The sequence below is a fragment of the Histoplasma capsulatum genome, genomic scaffold, assembly GCF_000149585.1.
Source record: "Histoplasma capsulatum NAm1 scaffold_1 genomic scaffold, whole genome shotgun sequence".
Classification (NCBI taxonomy): Eukaryota; Fungi; Ascomycota; class Eurotiomycetes; order Onygenales; family Ajellomycetaceae; genus Histoplasma; species Histoplasma mississippiense.
In genome coordinates this window covers 3,833,135-3,851,322 of record NW_001813982.1, presented here as the reverse complement: position 1 = coordinate 3,851,322, position 18,188 = coordinate 3,833,135, and the positions used below count along the sequence as shown (strand labels likewise).

Sequence of the window (18,188 nt, the reverse complement as noted above, 5' to 3'; positions counted from 1 at the left end):
AGCACTCAAATTTTACCAATGCTTTCAGATTGGAATCCACTCTCTGCGTGGATACTAAGTTGTAGCGGGCACACCAACCTCCGTTCTTTGCATCAGAGTCATGAAATGTCGAAAAGAAAAAGAGTCCATATAAGCTATGGAAATCTGCACACCTTGTCGATTGTTAGAAGGACTTAGGTAGCCTGTGGAAATCGTTTTCATGCATTTTGTTTATCTCAGTTGCTCTTGCGTACAGGGATCACCGTGGAAGCGTGTGGCCCTTGGTTCTAGATGCGTCATTCCGCTGACGGGAGAGATTATAAAAATAGTAGCCATGTATATAAAAGTAGACATCGCAGAGATCTCACAGCCTCATATAATTTAGCTCTAAATATAACAGGCTATCTCTAACTTAAACGTGGCCAGATTTATCCGCTGCAAAATGAACAAGGCGTAAGGATGGTTCTAGCACCGACTTCGCCCTTCGATACGCAACAAATATAGCTAACGAAGTTAAACTAGGACGACATCATTGCTTTAGCATTAATTATGAAAGAAAATCTGGAAGTTTTTTTAAGAAAAAAAATTCACACGGATTAATTAAAAAGGAATTCACTGTTCAGCTCCAACCCTGATTCGAACAAGGGACATTGCGATAGAGTGCGTAACTGCAATCGCACGCTCTAACCGCTGAGCTACTGGAGCCGGAATTTGTCTTTTCTTGGTCGACGATATGCATGATATATTATCATTGGCGGGAGGAAATGTGGGATTAGGTAAGCTAATTATCATTCCACTTGTCCTCATATAATATTTGGGTTCGAACTCTCACCTGATTCGAAAAGGGTTTCCGATTCTTGTCAAGGATACCTCTAATTTCTTTATACTAATGATCGCACTTCTCTAAGGCTATCAGTTCGTCAATAAGCTAGCTATACACCCTTACTCTCCCTGATTATTATGTCCCGTCCATTTTCTCAGGGAGGTAAATACTTTGGGGCAATGCTACCAAATCCCGTAATGAATGGGTTATATTTCGTGATCTAATTCTCGGAGGCATGCCAGCTAAAATATCACAAGGTTTGCCGCGAAGGATTCTCACTTCATCAAGCCATTGCCCTTTTTGCTGCGTGTGCCGGCAGGGATTCGTTGGGACTTCATCTCCTCTAGGATCTGTGTTTTGCGATTACAGACGTTGAAACCTATCGATTCGATTCAGCCCATGATGTCCTAGTCATTGTTATTCCGCAATATCACATCTGGATATATCTACTTCTCTATGATTCGGTCTAGTGCTGACTTGCTTCCTGGGGACGCGTCTGAGCCTGGGAAGGGAACCAGTAGGTGGATCCTGCGCTCGTTCGATCCTTTGACGTACAAATACATAGATTGGATGATATCTATTCTCATCGGAGGTTGAAATACACGTTGAAATACACATCGCTCTTATTTAGCGCGGTAGGGCTACATGTTGTGTGAGTCACTGAGTTGAGTCGGGCGAGAATGGAAATGGAGTGCGCCGGATACCGAAAATTGTCGGATTTCTGTTATGAAGAGCGAACTAATGTTTCATCAAGCACCCCAGCCCTCAGGCCCTTGGAGGAATTTACTTCTTCCGAGTGGAACTTTTAACCCCTATTCTCAACTGACATTTTAACTTCCTAGATGGATCGCCAGTAAGCCATGACTCGGACATATCGGGTTACGGTGGAACCTCTGACTTTCCCGTTTCAAATATCGATTCTATGGTCGCGGCGGCATGCAATTATGTATCAATACATAAGCCTTAATCAATTTAGAATCTATTAAAATAATGTCTGTTCTTGTTTCTATGATCTGGGACCCTGGTATCAATTTCTGTTGAGGGACAACATGAAACTTCACCATTGATTCCTAACCCCTCTGAGGAGACGATGCTGGAGCAACGGCAGGAAACAATCACCCACGACATTCTCAATACAAAGGCTTTGTCGAGCTCATTATGAATTGTTACCAATGTGCGGAATAGCTTCAGAATCCCTCGCCACCCAGCGGCTGCGATTTGATTCTGTTCATCGATCGGCCTTACCCGTCAGTTATTTTGGTCAATGTGATGAGAATGGGAAAGTACAAATGAAATTATTGCCATTGTTATTCGTTCCTATAGCCTTCGGTCTCACCCTTAATGGCGAATTCATCATGGCTCCCTTCCTAAGCGCCAGAGGGATCTTATATAATGTCAGCAGTAGCTCGTCAGCAATGATCAAACATATATATAGATATATCTATCTATCCCACGGCTTCAAACCGACCGCACCTACGAACCAACATTCAGATTTACATTGTTCATTCTTTTCTCAATCGGCCGCTAAAATTGCGAACACCTGATACATTATATTTGACAAGCGCCTCTCTACTCTCCAGCTTCCCGGAACTACCTTGAACCGCCTATATGACCATTGCATATCACGTTATCATTCTTGTCCTGGGCTTTCTAGGCCATGGGGTGTACAGCCACATGCAAATGCTGAACCCGCTCCCAATTCGAAGCCCCCTAGACCCTGCTAATTCTGCCAATATGGATTTCAATTATAAAGACCCACTATGGAAGAACGGATCGAATTATCCTTGTAAAGGATACTTAACAGATTCTTTCAGGGCAACTGCAGAGTACAAAGCTGGGAATGAGTACGAAATGACAATAGATCAAAATATAGCCACCCATGGCGGTGGTTCATGCCAAATTTCACTTTCTTACGACCAAGGGAAGTCGTTCAGGGTCATCAAGTCAATTATTGGCGGGTGTCCCATACCACTCAAATACAAATTTAAGATTCCATCCAATGCGCCTTCTGGCAAGGCAGTATTCGCCTGGACATGGTTTAATAGGATCGGCAATCGTGAAATGTACATGAATTGTGCCTACGTCAACGTTGCTGGTGGTTCAGGAGACGGCTTTGACAGTCTCCCTGAGCTCTTCAAGGCCAACGTTGCCCTTCAAACCAAGTGCGAAACCGATGAAGGGTCGGCTATAGTGTTTCCAGACCCGGGATCGGTTGTTGAATTAGGACCCGACGGTAATGGTCCACCGAACAGGGGAATTGTCAAATGTGATAGTTCTTCTGGCGGCCAAGCTCCTGGACCGAAGTCAGAACCACCAACTCCAGCTCCTCAATCTCCTGCAGATTCTTCTCCAACATCTACACCGGCTGGGTCGTCGCCTCAACAAACCCCTGCGTCACCGCCGCTTGACAGCAACCCCACTCCACCATCGAACCCGATGCCAGATGCAGGAGGGCAAGGATCTTCTCCACCGCCGGCGGCGGCTCCTGCTCCAGGAAGCTCCGGAGTTTGTACTGCAGGAAGCATAAAGTGTGACTCGGAATCTACATGGTCCATGTGCTCCGGCGATGGATCCCACTACATTTTCATGGGATCAGTGGCGGCAGGAACAGCTTGCAGAGGTGGCAAGATCGGTGTTGCATGAAAAGGAGGCGAAGGCAAGGAAAAGGAAATATTGGGTAGGGGTATTCCTTCTTTTTATCATTTTTCATTTTTATTTAAACATTTTATTTAAAGGCTGTGGAAGCTCAGAAAGTAACTTGAAACAGCACACGATGCTATTTTAATGACCTGTTGGTTTGTGGACGAATTTGATATTCGACCCAAGGCTGTGCCTGCCAGTGCCATTGTTGCCGTTTTTGATATTGCCCCCTACTTTTGTCACCTTGTGTTTCAAGATAACTACCTATCGGCGGATTCTTTCTTCTTTCTTTTTGTTGATTATCTTTGTTCCCCTGTTTTTTATTTTATTTTTATTTTTTTCGCCTACACTTATCTTGTCGTTGATATCTTGAGACAAAATGGCGAATGCCTAAGTGTTGCTTGTTCAAAATACGGCTGCTCTCTCTCTCCTGTTGAGGGGTGCTTCCCGAATCACGAAATACATACCTTCTATTTACCCTTCTGTCGCTTTGTGATTTCATTTCATCCATTTATACTAGAGAATGTTTTGTCCTGTTTCATGGGCGTTTCCCATTCTGCCTCAGAGCTCACAGGTATCGGACTTCTAGTTGTATACATCGCTTACAATAGTGTTGGTCATGTAATTTGATTTTATTTCAGTGATATGATATTCCTTGCTGAATTTCCATACGGATACGTACGTAGTCTTCGACTGTACGAATGGGGTGTTCTGCGATCCTCGACCAACCAACAAGACCAACAACCAACTGGTCAGGACCAAAACATGATATCAAAGTGAATGGACTATGAGAACATTGGAATATAAAATGTAATTAAAATATAATACAGGAATGAATTAATATATACAAATTATCCATAACTATGAAAGGAGCTGTTTTGACCACCAAATTTCAGCTTCTGGTTTAGGCTATTGGCTGTGAACTCAGGTGGAACCGAGAAGCACTGACCTTCAGCAGCTTTGTTTGCCAATCCACGGTTATGATATCGCCCGCATTTGGCAAGTTAAGTTGTTAATATTGAAAAGGATAGGCACGTAGGATCAGAATGGGATATTAGTAGGGGCTAAACAGAAAAATCGAAAACAGGCATTTCCCACCCACCCTTAGAAATCTCTTTGGCCCGAAGTCACAGGGAATTGCGCAGTTTCATATTGCGGTCTGGCCCCGTACCCATAAGAATACCCATCCTCCGCAGCGCCGCTCTGGCCATATCCATAATTTGCATACCCAGCACTCCCGCCACCTCCAAATCCACCTCCAAACCCTCCTCCACCTGGAGTGGCATCAATTCCAGCCCCAGGCATGCCAACCGCAGGTGTCACACCATATGCTTGCGTACCAGTCGCAGGCGCACCATATCCGCCGGCCTGAGGCTCGGCGTCAATACCCGAACCACCAGCCGTCGAGCCATGTGATTGCTTCCCCCGTCTAAACGCATTAGCGTAACGAGAATACGGTTTCTCGTCTTGATCGTCGCCGGTTACGCCATCGGCTCCTGGTGGGTAGCTGTTGGCTGCAGCACCTGTGGAGGGACCAACGGAAGTTTCTGGGCTGCGGCGGCGGCCAAAGGCCCAGAAAGATCGTCCTCCAGTGCGACTGGGGCCTTCTGTATAGTTGTTTCCAGGTGAGGGGCCGAAGCGCTTGCCACGTTTGTGATGGCGAGCGTAGAGGATTTGGGGATATAGGGGAGAGCGCGAAGGAGTATGCTGCCGGGTCACCAACGGGTGAGCACATATAGTGGGCGTTAAGACGTTAGAATGGGGAATTGTTGATGCTGTAAAGAAAAATTATTAAATAAAGGTAAAAATAAACAATAGCACTGCACCACCCCAACGATAGCAACGGCGAGAGATCCTTCTGCAATCGACAAGCATATCCTAAGCTCGGCATATATGTGAAGTGCCTATCACCTCCAGTACCGAAGCCGCCCTCTCCGAAGCCGGGAGCAGGTTGATTCGCAGCTCCAGTACCCAAAGGAGTAACAACGATCCCAGAACATGAATTTGCGCCATGTCGTGTCATGATTGCAATCGCAACAAAACCACAGATAAAACAAATGTCGAGAACAAGCATCAATGCTGCAAAGAATGCTATCCCTCCAATGCAGAGTGTGAATATCGACGCCGTCAGTGTGTACAGAGTTGCTGCACCGGAAATGCCCGTAACAGCTTTGACCCATCGTGCAATGGGAATGTTATGGTCGGTGAGGACTACGAGGAAATAAGAAAATATGCCCAGGATGATGGCTGACGCAGCGAGCTGAAAGAGACGGAACAAGAAGTTGGTAAAACGGATAAGAAACCCAGCGGTACTCATGGTTGCGGGCTAGCAAGCCTATCCAAGCTTGCGTATAATGAAACTATCGGGGCTTGTAAATCAAATCGACAAACAGCAGGGAAATGTCGCGCAGTTAGAGTAAATATGTCATGCTAACAGTGTGTGAAAAATGCCTCCCAGGGAAAAATTAACAACAAAAGAACAAGAATAACAACTGCGATGGAATTGGGCGGATTTTGGCTGTCGCCGAGCCGTGGCTTCTCAGGAAAAATCGGCCGTCGCAAGGAGGAGCCACACGATGACGTCAGGGTAGGTTGGCGGCTGGTTAACTTGGAGCTGCGAGAAAAAACGAAAAGCCAACAATAAAAAGTCGACCCGGTTGGAGAGAGCTATTCAACTTGCGATCGCTTTCTTTTTTGTTTTTTACCCTTTATCAGCGTATACGCTGCGCCATTTGACCCTCAAGTGCGAGTTCAAAAAGCGTTGTGTGGTACAGGAAAACAGCGGGAATCCAGTATGGGAGCAATTACGTCAACTGCCCGCATTTCACATGTTAAAAAAAAAAAAAATAAAAAATAAGTAAGCGGGGAGTGGGTAATTGAAGAAAAATAAAGGGAATAAATAATCAATAATAAGGAGCGTAAAGGGAAGTTGGGAGACAGAGCAGATCATAATTAGATTCACCGTATTAAACCACGCACAGGGTTTCGGAACTGACTGAACAAATAATTTAGCCTTGCATTGATGCGTATGAAAAGGTGTTTAACCTCTCAACCGAAGTTCGTAAGGCAGTCATTCTGGGGACATCGTGGGCAGGTTGAATTGATTTCTAGTTTTGTGAAGCAACACCACTGGACAAAAGGATGGACGGTAATTGGTATATGGTGTGAGAGTATCAAGGAAAAGGCTGAGAAATTTAATCCGTGGGGTAATAACGCGGTCACTTCGTCCTGCACTTTGGTTACTCTTTTGCTAGTTCTTGGTCCACGAATGCTCGCAATATCGATTCTAAGCCCTCATTTCGCCGAGCTAGGAGCATCACGTCGGATAAGTTGATCGTTGACCGCCCGGCATGTCTACAGTCGATGGGGTCACAGAGTAAGCAAAGACGAGAAATATCTCGGCGGAGAGGCACTAGGCTTTTCAGATTGCAAAAGAGGCGACAGATGCAAATTAACTCTTACTTGGCGAATGCCTCCAGGTCCTGTCCTACGGTTTCTGAACATGATATCAGATTCACGCACACAATGCTCTCTTGGGATTGCCATAGCCGGCATGAAGAGAGTAAATAATTTCGCATCAAGACAGGGTGGAATGTACCTATTTGTGCCCAAACCATCTCCATCAGCGCGCCTATAAACTGCGGAGTCGCATCGACACCTAGTTTAATAGTTTCATCGTCCACAATTCTCCCAATTTCAAGCCAAAGAGCCGACTTAAGGCGCTGCGGGTGTACGAGCAATATTAGCATGTCCAGCCATTGGGGGATACTGCATCAACAAATATGGCAGTTTAGACTGACCTCTTCTAGGGCCACGGAATCCTGTTCTTGCTCAGCCATTGGAGTGGATGTTGGGGTTTTCAGCTGGAATCCATGGACACTAATTAATTATCGTCCCTGAAGGTTGGGCTGGAATGAAACGCGCTAGACGCGACATTGGATCAGTTAAGCGTTAAGCGCTAAATAAGCGATCACGAGATGATGACGTAATTAATTCTCTCTTCTCTTTTTGATTATTTTTTTCCGGCTTAGAATTGCCGCAAATCTGCCAGTCGGATAGGCGTAAGCTGGAGCAGAAAACCATTTATATTCCGTTCCCAGGGATATCCAAATACCTAATTATGACCGCCCATCCCATCAATGAGGTGTAGCCAATCGTTTTGGAACCCCAGTCTTCTCGCACTATGCAAACACGTAACCACTCGAAGGGCCTTCATCCTCGCACCTCTCCGCAACCACCAATCTCAAACCTCCCAATCAGATAGAAATCCATCCACCACCTCGAACGACAAATACTACCAAACGGCAACCCTCACATAAAAAGCACAAGTTCCATCTCAGACCGCTGCAGCAACAATGGCCACGTTAGACTCGTCCTCCATCCTCGCCACCCTCCAAACCTGGTACACTAACCTAACATCCAATCTCTCCAACTCCCTCTCTTCCCTGACGCTGCGCGACTACATCCGCCTCGTCTGGATAATAGGCGGCTACCTCTTCCTACGCCCGTACATAGATGCGGGTTTCCGCAAGCTCCTCAACACTAATATGGATAAAGCCGACGCGGAGGAGAAAGAGCGGGAACGAGCGGAGGTGGAGGCTGCGAATGCGGGTTCGGCCGGCGCGAAGGCGAAGATCTCCGCGAATGCGCTGAGGGGCGCGCTGGGTGTGGGGAGTGATAGTGAGGAGAACGAGGAGGAAGGAGAGAACGGGACGGGAAGGGTGGCGAAGCCGTCGGGTGTGCCGCAGTGGGGGAAGAGTGCGAGGCGGAGACAGAAGAGGGTGTTGAGGCAGCTTGAGGAGGCGGGGGAGAGACTGAGAGAAGATGAAGATGATAATGATATTGCTGATTTGCTGGAGGATTGATTTTTATTTCGCCCTCTTTCCTTTTGTGGCGTTGGGATTTTGGGATACTACAAATTCTGAATATTGCGCTACGTCAATATCTTATTCGATTTTGCTGTTTCGTATGAACAAAAACTTTGAATCCCGATTGGCTGTCTTACTTTGGGATTAACTTGGTCAATCCCTGCAGAGAGCTCTCCGGTTGAATATATGATGGAAATTTTACTCCTGTATGAAGGCCGTATATAGTATTACTCTGTGTTGTTGCTTTTTTCCATCACCCATTATTACACCCCAGACAGAATTTGAATCTCAACTGCCCATTCAACAAACTTGCATTAAAGGAACCGTCACAACCCAACAAAAAGCACAAAAGGCTTCCCTCCAGGGTTTACAAAAGATTAAATCAGAGTGTTAAATCGCTAGTTAGTCGATACACTACTATCCGTATCCACAACACGCGACAAGCGAAGTGCATTCGTCCTAATGCATCCTTCTCAGTTCTTCCACAAGCCCCTTAACACTCTCAACAGTGACCCCCGTAACCCCATCCGCAATGACCTTCCCGACGATTTCCTCTTGTAATTCCACACTACAGCTCAAAAACCGCTCAATGAGCTCTCCGTCAACGAACCGATACGGCTCCTCCGCCTGACGTATGGTATTCCTGAAGGCACGGAACTTGTTGAATGGCATCCCGCCAGGTGTCACAACCATACCAGCCATTGCGGATTGCAAGCGCATGAGCAAATCTTGGTAGGTAGGGTTGATGATTCCGAAGAGGTAGATAGAGCCTTCGACCTACATATCCATCCCATAGATTTGGGCGTCGTTAGTTTTCGACGTATCATGAAGAGTGAAGTATAAATTGGAAAAAAAAAATAAATAAAATAAATAAATAAATAAAATAAAAAAAAAAAAATAAAATTAAAAAAAAAAAAAAATGGATAAAACCATAAACTTACCGTCCCTAAGAACGCTCTCGGCGAAATTGCCGCCTCCGCCCCCTGTGATCCCTGAATATTCACCGGCCGTATCCGATTTACCATCTCCCCAAGTAAAATCTCGCTCGTAACCTCTAACCTTCGTCTATCATCATCCGTCACGCCATTGACATTCCGATGAAGCATGACAAGATTTCCCTCAGCGTCGCTTTCAAGCCACGTATCTTCGGCCACATGGGCAACAGCAGTGCTCCAGAGGGTTTGGAAATGGCGGGCGACTTCTGTCAGGCTGTCGGGCAGGCCGTTGGAGCCTTGTTGATATTCGACGATGGAGACGCTTTTCATGAGATCAGCGACGGCGATCAAGTTGCCTGTCACAGCGATGTCGATAGGAGCAGTGGAGGTGCGGTAGCTGGCGGTTTTGGAGAGAGTATAGTCGGCGAATTGGCCTTTGGAGATCGTGTAGACAACAACCTGTTTTAGATTTACGAGTTAGTCACATGGATTGTTCTGGGAGATGGTATGGAAGGAGTATTTCAACGAACCGTTTTCATCAGAGCAGCAACTATTTTATCCTGCACAATAGCCAGCGCCCTACACGCCCCCTTAACAGGCATCTCCGCTACCTTCGCCAGTTGCCTGTTGGCCGTCACTTCGAATGCTAATATCCTCCCGCGTATTGAACCCTCACCAAAATCATCAAGATACGACGTGCCCACGACAAACAAGTCCTTAAATAAGTCATTACCTTCACGGTCGATTCCATCCGGGAACTGCGCGCGAATGACGCTCTCCACAAGCTCATCCTTATTCAGATCATAAATATCTAATTCGCGAAACATGATCTCATCAGCCAACATGAACCGACTGGCAATGACCTCCGCCCCATCTTCAAGCGTCCGTTTAATAGTGCCTATTCCAAACGCTCTTTCAGGTGCTGAATACGCGACCCTTCGCACTGTCTCGCCAACCTCCAGTGTCTGGATCTGCGTGGTCCGTTCAGCGTCCACGAGGGTGATTTTCAATTCTGACGGGGTGGCTAGCGCAATGGATCCCGGGTATGCTTCAGAGTTGAAGTGGCAGATGCGCGAGGCCAGACCAGAGTTGACGGCGGAATAGACGATACGGCCCTCTACCGCGTATATTAACCTTGGCTGCTCGCAGGTAGCGAAGACGTTGTACAAACCGTCTCCTCGGGGGAGTTTCTTAAATGAAGGCTGCTCAGAGCCTAAAGTCAATTTGCTCATGCTTGTCAGGGAGAAATCTTCCAAATTGAAGGAGAAGGAAAATACGCTTCCGTCGGCCATGGAGACAAACAGAGTAGCAGGATTATTGGAGAGGACCTCTGCGACCAGCACAGAGCGTGGAACTGCATCTCCAGGTTCTCCCAGCGATGTACTACGGCGGATGGCAAGGTCTGATAGGCTCATGACGACAACTTCAGCCGTCTGTGGAAGGCAAAGAATACAGGCGCGGACTGGGGACGTCGTGACGGTAACACCAGACACCTGGGTATCGAAGCCAAAATCCTTCTCCCCAGTAATGTTGATATCGCCTCTAATATCGAAAATCATAAGAACCTGGCCTCCAACCATCAACACGAGATGATCGTCATTTGACGAAGCTGCCGTGATCGCTTTCTGCTGCTCCGGCGACCACTCCCAAATCACCATTCCACCATCGAGCTCCGCAACGCGGACATTCCATTCTGTGACTTGTAAAATCCGGCCATGTGGCAGATTCGCCGCGAGCAGCGTGCTTTCCGCAAGTCCCAGCCCCATAAACTCCTCTTTCTCCTCTACTTCCCCATCCGGCGTGAAATAGAATACCCGCGTCTCATCCACAAATGAAACCAACAAGGTATCTGAAAATTCCTGGGGACAAGCTACCCGCAACGCCCAGAGGTCCGTAATATGTTTCATAGCCCCTAACACGCCCACCTCCTCCATTCCAACGCCGCTTCTCACGGTTCTCAGACTTCCATCATTGAATGCACCGGAACCCGTAACAATCCGTGCCTGGCCCGACGAAAATTCATGCGTTTGACTCTCTCCTATAGCCCTCCCGCCTAGGTCCATAATGGTAAAATCAAGTATCGGGGCAATATTCGCGAAAGTCTGTATGACTTCAAACGATCCCTCAGTGATGCGGATAAGTTCAGGGTCCCCCTGATGGGAGCCAATAAACGTAATTCCACCACCCATGTAAACTAAGACAGACGCACGCGGGATATCACCCAGAAGGTCGAGCTTCCAGCTCTGCACGGCGTTGTCGGTGTCTAGAACAAGCATGAGGAAGAATAGCCGGCCATAGTCGTCTGCCAGCAACCATCGTTGACCATCGACCTGCTCCCAGGCAACGAAGATGGTGGCTTCTTTGAGTGGTTGTGAGATACATTCGTTACTTGCGTCGTCCAGATATCGGATTGAAGTTTCGCCAAGGACGAGGAGGCCTCCTATTCGTAAATAATGAGTAAAATGAATATAAATATATGTGGAGAATAACCAGCTATACAAGAGGGCTACAGAAAACATACCCAATGGCGCCGGCACTGGCACCAAAAAGCTAGCCCCCATTTCCAACTCCTCCTTCAACAAATCCAACCCCTTCAACACTGCCACAATTCCCCCATCGGCCCCAATCCCGCCCCCGCCGCCCGTCCCACCCCCCATCCGCATTCCCCCATGCATAACCTCCAGCTCCCTAACCTTCAACCGCACCTTCCCCATCGTGTCTTCATATAAAAGCTCCATCCTCGGTAATGTATCAGATCTGCATATGCGTAAACGTCGAGGACCGTACCAGACAGTTCCTCAACGCGGGCCTGACACGGATCACCTAATTCTTGGCCCGCCGCCGCAGCCCCTACTGCTGCATCCTGATTTGCGTATGCGGCGCTTGCACTGGCATTAGCAGCGCGTTTCCCCAACGTCCGCCCAGACCCTGAGGATCGTGTGGCCGAAGTGTGGGTATAACTGTGACGATGCCTTCGTATAACTCTAGTGTGAGGAATCTGCCGGAGGGATCGATGAGGCAGCGGTCGCCCAGTTGGGACGCGCGGGCCGAGGGGTCGGCGAGGTCAACGTATTTACGCTCTGTGCGGAGGTTTTTTGTCTTCTGGTCCCAGGAGACGGTGAAGTAGGAGGCCCTGTCCGTGCCTATGAAGAGGATATCGGTTTGGGGACGGAAGGGGGCCGGTTGTAGGGGTAGCTGGTGGTCCAGGGACTGTGGTTGCGGGGGTGGTTTCGAAGGTAGCGGAGGCCGTGAGAGCTTTGCAAGCATAGTCACTTTGCCGTATATGGCCTTTGAGTATTCGAGGGAGAGGCCATCGTGGGTTTGGGAGTAAAATTCGAGGCGGTTGGATTTCCTGGAATTGGTGGGGGGTGGTTAGATGTTTCATTATATCGAGATCCTGCATATAAAGGAGGAAGTGGAGATACTCACGCAACGACTAAACAGTCTTTTTCTGGCTCCAAGAACTGGAGTTTTATGGCATGGCGGATGCTGCTTGCATGGTGAATAGGCACCACGTACGCCATATTTGAAGAAATGGGAGCTGCAAGCCGCCCTGGCTATGCGTGTTGGAGCGCACAGCTTATATAAATGGAAAACAGCTCGGTTAGCAAGGGGTGTACGGAGCGGCTCCGGTTGCCGTAAGCATACCAATCCGTCGCCACATGCATAGGGACAGAGAGTATGTGGACGACTATGGTTCTCCAGCGTAGATATGCGCTGTTGTCTGGATGGTGGAAGTTGGAGGCCGGTTGATTCCGCGGAACGGGCGGAGATCAGGACTGACTAATCATGAAAGGAAATTGAACAGCAGCAGCAGGAGTAAGAGATATCTATATACAATCGAATTTCTTATCTAGTATCTCATTCTAGAAAAAAGGTATAAAAAACCCATAACTGAGGGCCCCCAGCGCCCATGGGTACAAAAAAAAACAGAAAAAGAGAACAGATCTTTTACATAAAACACACTGCATTGCCCATTTATCGCGACATATCCTTCAAATATTTATACACCACTGAAAAGTCCTTCCCAGGATACCCCTCCTCCGTCTCCTTATAGACCTGCTGAGCCTTCTCCGCAAGCTTCAACGGCGTTCCCGCCTCCTTGGCCGCTTCCACGGCAAGCCGAAGATCCTTTTTCATCAATGAAACTCCAAACCCGCCGGCATATTCCCTCGATGCGGGCGCCGTCTCCACCACTCCCGGCACGGGATTATTCACCTCACTCGACCATGACCTCCCCGTGGACGAATTGATCATTTGGCCTAGCGTCTTCGCATCCAACCCCCAACGAATCCCGAGGTTCATCGCTTCTGCTGTCGCGATGTTCTGGATGGCGAGGAGGTAGTTGTTGGCCAGTTTCCCCGAAAGTCCGGCCCCCTGCTCGCCCAGGTGCCACACCTTCTTGCCCATGAGCAGGAGCACTTCCTCAGCGCGCTGGGCGAGTCCGGGAACCTTGGAGGAGGCACCGAGCATGAAGGTGAGCGTGCCGGCCGTGGCACCCACGACTCCGCCGGACATGGGTGCATCTACGAATTTGCCAGCGCCCGTGCAGTGTACTGCGTTTGCGACTTCGCGAGAGGAAGTGGGGTCGATTGTCGAGCAGTCGATGAAGAGGCGCTCTTTGTCTGATGGGAGTTTTGGGAGGCCGCCTTTTAGGATGATATGGAAGACGTCTTTGACATGGCGGGGTTCGGGGAGACTAGTTATGATTGTTTCCTACAGCGGTAGACAAGTTGGGTGTTATTAATTTCCACGAGAAATGTCTAGATACTAGTAGAAGAGCAGAGCCATCCACAGGAATGTGCAGATGCCCGTTACCAAATCGATATCTTCTAAAACGCAAGGATCGATAGAAGCATTGTGAAAGGGATGGTCACCCACAAGGGTGAAACGCTGAGAAAAAAGCAACATCTTATACAAAGGGTGCATAGGTATGAAATATGTATTTGTAAATATAAGTATATAGAATAAATCCATACCGATTCAAGAGCCACCTGTTGAGGGCTAGTAGCAACCTCCACCTTGAGGCTGCTAGGTTGTTCCTGGACAAATTGCTGGGTGGCTTTTGGGTTGGCGTCGCATATGATTAGGGTATCGGACTGCGGGATTTTGGATCGCAAATTTCTAGCCATTGGGTATCCTGTTGAGAGAGGGAGACAGTAAAAAGTACAATCTGGTTAGCAAGTCGCCCCAAGGCGAGGTATTGAGTATGACGCGGGGTAGATGTGCATGTCGCCGGTTGGCGGTGAAGATTCAGAGAACGGGAGCGATGCGCCGGGAACACCAGCACAAGGAGGGCGAACTTATATATTACAAAAGCAGCATGTATGGAAGGAAGCAAAGGAACCCGAGGAGGCACAATTCGGTACATACCCATCTGTCCCAAGCCAATAAAACCCCAAGTCGCATCCCGGGGGAGTGTCGTCGAGAAAGCCCTCCGGGAGGCGGGCGGAGAAGTAGTATAGGGAGAAGCAAGTAGCCTCTTCAGCGGCGAGTTGAACATAGAAGCACTCATGTTGGACAGCTGGTTATGAAGAGTGGGTGGTGGCGGGACTGGAGGAATATGGGAGAAAAGAACTAAAGAAATGGCTAGTATGTTGAATCGAGGAGGATAGAGAGCAGGAAGAAAATCATCAACACGAAATATCAGAATTGAACCCGAGCTGGTTGAGCCGAGATGGTCCAGAGGCCGTGCTTAGCCTTGCCCCAGCTGCCAGGCCCAAGTCTCTCATTGCAGCCACAGCTCCCAAGGGTGCTAATGGGGACTAACGGGGGCTAATAGGGGCTACTCGCGCTAGTTTCCCCCTAAAGCCCTGGCTGTGGAACCCTGGACACACCAGCAGCTCCGGCTTCAACCGAGGGCGGGGGAGTTGGAGGGGCTGCGAACAGGGACATCTTGGGCAGTTGAGAGACGAAACAATCACAAAATTTAAATCAATCAACAATAAATATAATATCTAGTTTATCTTTCGAAATGCTACTTAGAACTCATCTACTTGAAAACTATATAAACTGACTACTGCATAGAACATCCTAGCAGTCACGGAAAACGCACGGCAAACCTCACTTGTTCGCAGCTCGTATGTAGCATCCAACAGGAGTTATGTCTACCTTCGATGGCCAGGATGTGCTCTGTTGAAACAAACAGCACATATTGAGCACATGGGCTGTCTGGGGGATAATTAGAGAATGAGCATCAGCATCTCCCCAAACGCCTAACTGTGGCAGAACAATTGGATCAAGATAAAATTTAGAGCCTCGAACAAGACCCGAATATGTACTATCTATCTCCATAGATCGTGCTACCAGTGTCTAACGTTTCCCCAAGGGGGATACAAAACCACCTGCTCGCTGCAGAATTGAGGAGGGTATGATTGTGGCCGTGCCGTCCAGACACTGGAACGTACTTTACAAAGATGACTTGCGCCCTCTGCAATCAGTTCCAGGGGAAATGGAACCTTTCAGATACCCGATTGCGGGGTATGAATAGACACCACATCGTCCCTAGATTCACTTGGGAGGAGATGCAATGTTCGGCAACCTCGTGCTACAGCTGCAATATTCTCATATCTGGATGCCGGGGATGTTTCAGCCAGCGCGGCATTGAGGAATCTGATATCGTATACGGGATTCTTCGGTTCTACTATCCAACCACTCTCGATAATGCTGTCAAACAAGAGGCGAGCAAGGACTTGATCTTCCTCATGAAAGGCGGGCGCCGTTTTGAAGTCCAGCTTTTTTGTACAGAGGATGATGATTGCCCAATCCCAGACTCGTGGGATTACATCCCTGTTTCGCGGAGGACATCACCACGGACCGATTCTGACATGGCTATCGTTACCATAAAAGGCTGGATTTCATCATGCATCGTCACTCATTACACCCCTGAATGCTTTTGCGACTCTCCCGATAACCCACCTTTGCCCACAAGAGTAGTGGATGTGGGCCTCGACGACGACAGTGTCAAGCTCATCGAACCAAAGGGGGCCGTCAGAGCCAAGTACATTTGTCTGAGCCACTGCTGGGGCCTTGCCCAAATCATAACGACTACAAAATCAACCCTCGCGGATCGCAAAAGGGGCATACCCTGGAGAAGCCTATCCAACACCTTCCGCGACGCCATTTCCCTCACCAGGGCCCTTGGCATCAAATATATCTGGATTGACTCCCTCTGCATTATCCAAGACGATGCGAGGGATTGGGACGTCGAGTCCTCCAATATGGCTGCAATATATACAAATGGCCATCTAACCATCGCCGCAACCATGTCAGCCAATGGCGCCGGCGGACTCTTCAGAGATACCCCAGACTTCGAAGTCTCCGGCACGGCACCCCCTTCAGATACAAACGGCAAGGGAGAGCCCTACCGCCTCTTCTTCCGCGAACGCATCGACCACCACATCGACATGGGCATAGCCAACAGTGACATCTCCATCGGCAGCCCGACCGCGATCCACTATCCCCTCCTCACCCGCGCATGGGTCTACCAAGAACGCATGCTCTCCACGCGCATCCTCCACTTCGGGCGCTACGAGCTTTTCTTCGAGTGCCGCAGCAGCATCGTCTGCGAATGCGACGACATCGAGTTCCACGGCTCCTCTCCCGAAACACCCATCGCGCTCTTCAAGATTGAGCATGCAGAAGCGTTGGGCGATTACACCAGCAGTTGGGTTGATGCAGACCAGTTCCGGGACGCCGTCCACTACCAGGGCGCGAGCCTGTGGCGGACAATGGTGAGCTGCTACAGCGCGCTGCTGCTGACGAAGTCGAAAGATCGCCTGCCAGCCATCAGCGGTATTGCCAAGGATCTCGCTGTGCGCAGACAGTCGAGGTACCTGGCTGGCCTGTGGGAGGAGTCTATCAATGACGATCTGCTCTGGACCGTGCACTGGCGCTCGCGACACCAGAAGGCGAGGCCGTACCCACGCAACGCGCCGACGTGGTCGTGGGCGAGTACGGATGCGTGTGTGCTGTATTACGATGGCGTGTTGTTTACCGACCTGGAGGACAAGCAGGGGTCGTTTAGAGAGAGGCAGCCGTACAAGCATTTTAGCACGGTGGAGACTTGTGAAGTGACCTGGGCGGCTGTTGACGAGTTCGGGGCAATTTCGAGCGGGATGCTTACAATTTCAGGACTGGTGGTTACCGGCCTCCTTGAGCGGTCCTTGAGCGGGAGGTTGAGGTGCAGAGCGATGGGGTGGAGGATATCGTGCACTATGTTTCTTTGCCCAGGAGAGATGATGGTAGTAATGAGAAGAAGAATCAGCTGCGACTGGCGATGAGGCCCGACTACCTGCTTGATCATGACGGGCCTGGACAGACGAAGCCAGGGACTGAGGTGTTTTGTCTGCGCATGAGCATTATACAGGAGGGATCGTCGGACCATATGATCTCACTCGTCTTGAAAAGGGCGTTTGAATCGCCAGGGCGTCTTGAGAGGATAGGAACGGTGATTCTCAGACAGAATCCCCCCCCTATAGACCCTGTGGGCGAACTGTTTCAGGATGCTGAACTGAGGACAATGACTATCATTTAACTGGATTATTTTTTAATTTTTTACGTGTACGGTACATAGATGTGCGGCATTGGAAAAATATTTTCGGCATCATCAATAGACGTGCTGGATACATTAGTCGACAGCAATGAGTAGATTTGAAACCTAATATACAGCATTCTATATCAAAAATATAAGCAAAATCACCAACATGAGAGAGGAATGCGACAACCAACGGGAAAATGAATCGCCAAATTCTATTGTAACTCGAAAATGGAAACCAGGGCAAAATGGTGAAAGATAGCCTTAAAAATGTTGGGGACGGGGAGTTGCAGGTTAAGAAGCCAAGCAATCTTTCTATTGAATATTTCCATTCTTATGTGGATGGCTCGGGGGAGAAAAGGAAATACCTTCCATTCACTCATATATCCCACAAGCTCCAGAAGCAC

General features: G+C 48.7%; 7 protein-coding genes and 1 non-coding gene across 8 annotated transcripts; 3 read left to right on the top strand and 5 right to left on the bottom strand.

The window, feature by feature from the left end:
- Window positions 1–600: 600 nt before the first annotated feature.
- HCAG_09381 lies at window positions 601–684 on the bottom strand. The gene has a single exon. It is a non-coding gene; the product is annotated as a tRNA-Cys (tRNA).
- Window positions 685–2,536: 1,852 nt separating this feature from the next.
- Window positions 2,537–3,445, top strand: HCAG_01098 (predicted protein; the record flags this gene model as incomplete). The annotated part of the gene is made up of 1 exon (XM_001544002.1): window positions 2,537–3,445. One exon carries the CDS (start codon window positions 2,537–2,539, stop codon window positions 3,443–3,445), a length of 909 nt encoding a protein of 302 aa, XP_001544052.1.
- A 1,101-nt stretch (window positions 3,446–4,546) lies between these two features.
- On the bottom strand, window positions 4,547–5,759 carry HCAG_01097 (predicted protein; the record flags this gene model as incomplete). Its single annotated transcript, XM_001544001.1, has 2 exons — window positions 4,547–5,217; window positions 5,354–5,759. 2 exons carry the CDS (start codon window positions 5,757–5,759, stop codon window positions 4,547–4,549), a joined length of 1,077 nt encoding a protein of 358 aa, XP_001544051.1.
- A 922-nt stretch (window positions 5,760–6,681) lies between these two features.
- On the bottom strand, window positions 6,682–7,281 carry HCAG_01096 (predicted protein; the record flags this gene model as incomplete). Its single annotated transcript, XM_001544000.1, has 4 exons — window positions 6,682–6,796; window positions 6,905–6,929; window positions 7,041–7,164; window positions 7,243–7,281. 4 exons carry the CDS (start codon window positions 7,279–7,281, stop codon window positions 6,682–6,684), a joined length of 303 nt encoding a protein of 100 aa, XP_001544050.1.
- A 516-nt stretch (window positions 7,282–7,797) lies between these two features.
- Window positions 7,798–8,307, top strand: HCAG_01095 (predicted protein; the record flags this gene model as incomplete). Its single annotated transcript, XM_001543999.1, has 1 exon — window positions 7,798–8,307. The coding sequence occupies one exon, from the start codon at window positions 7,798–7,800 to the stop codon at window positions 8,305–8,307; it is 510 nt and encodes a 169-aa protein (XP_001544049.1).
- A 462-nt stretch (window positions 8,308–8,769) lies between these two features.
- Window positions 8,770–12,769, bottom strand: HCAG_01094 (conserved hypothetical protein; the record flags this gene model as incomplete). The annotated part of the gene is made up of 7 exons (XM_001543998.1): window positions 8,770–9,087; window positions 9,252–9,704; window positions 9,776–11,685; window positions 11,767–11,964; window positions 12,033–12,098; window positions 12,161–12,597; window positions 12,675–12,769. The coding sequence occupies 7 exons, from the start codon at window positions 12,767–12,769 to the stop codon at window positions 8,770–8,772; spliced, it is 3,477 nt and encodes a 1,158-aa protein (XP_001544048.1).
- A 454-nt stretch (window positions 12,770–13,223) lies between these two features.
- Window positions 13,224–14,377, bottom strand: HCAG_01093 (hypothetical protein; the record flags this gene model as incomplete). The annotated part of the gene is made up of 2 exons (XM_001543997.1): window positions 13,224–13,961; window positions 14,225–14,377. The coding sequence occupies 2 exons, from the start codon at window positions 14,375–14,377 to the stop codon at window positions 13,224–13,226; spliced, it is 891 nt and encodes a 296-aa protein (XP_001544047.1).
- A 453-nt stretch (window positions 14,378–14,830) lies between these two features.
- Window positions 14,831–17,781, top strand: HCAG_01092 (predicted protein; the record flags this gene model as incomplete). The annotated part of the gene is made up of 6 exons (XM_001543996.1): window positions 14,831–14,837; window positions 15,028–15,114; window positions 15,283–15,325; window positions 15,603–15,725; window positions 15,838–17,427; window positions 17,655–17,781. 6 exons carry the CDS (start codon window positions 14,831–14,833, stop codon window positions 17,779–17,781), a joined length of 1,977 nt encoding a protein of 658 aa, XP_001544046.1.
- Window positions 17,782–18,188: the final 407 nt, after the last annotated feature.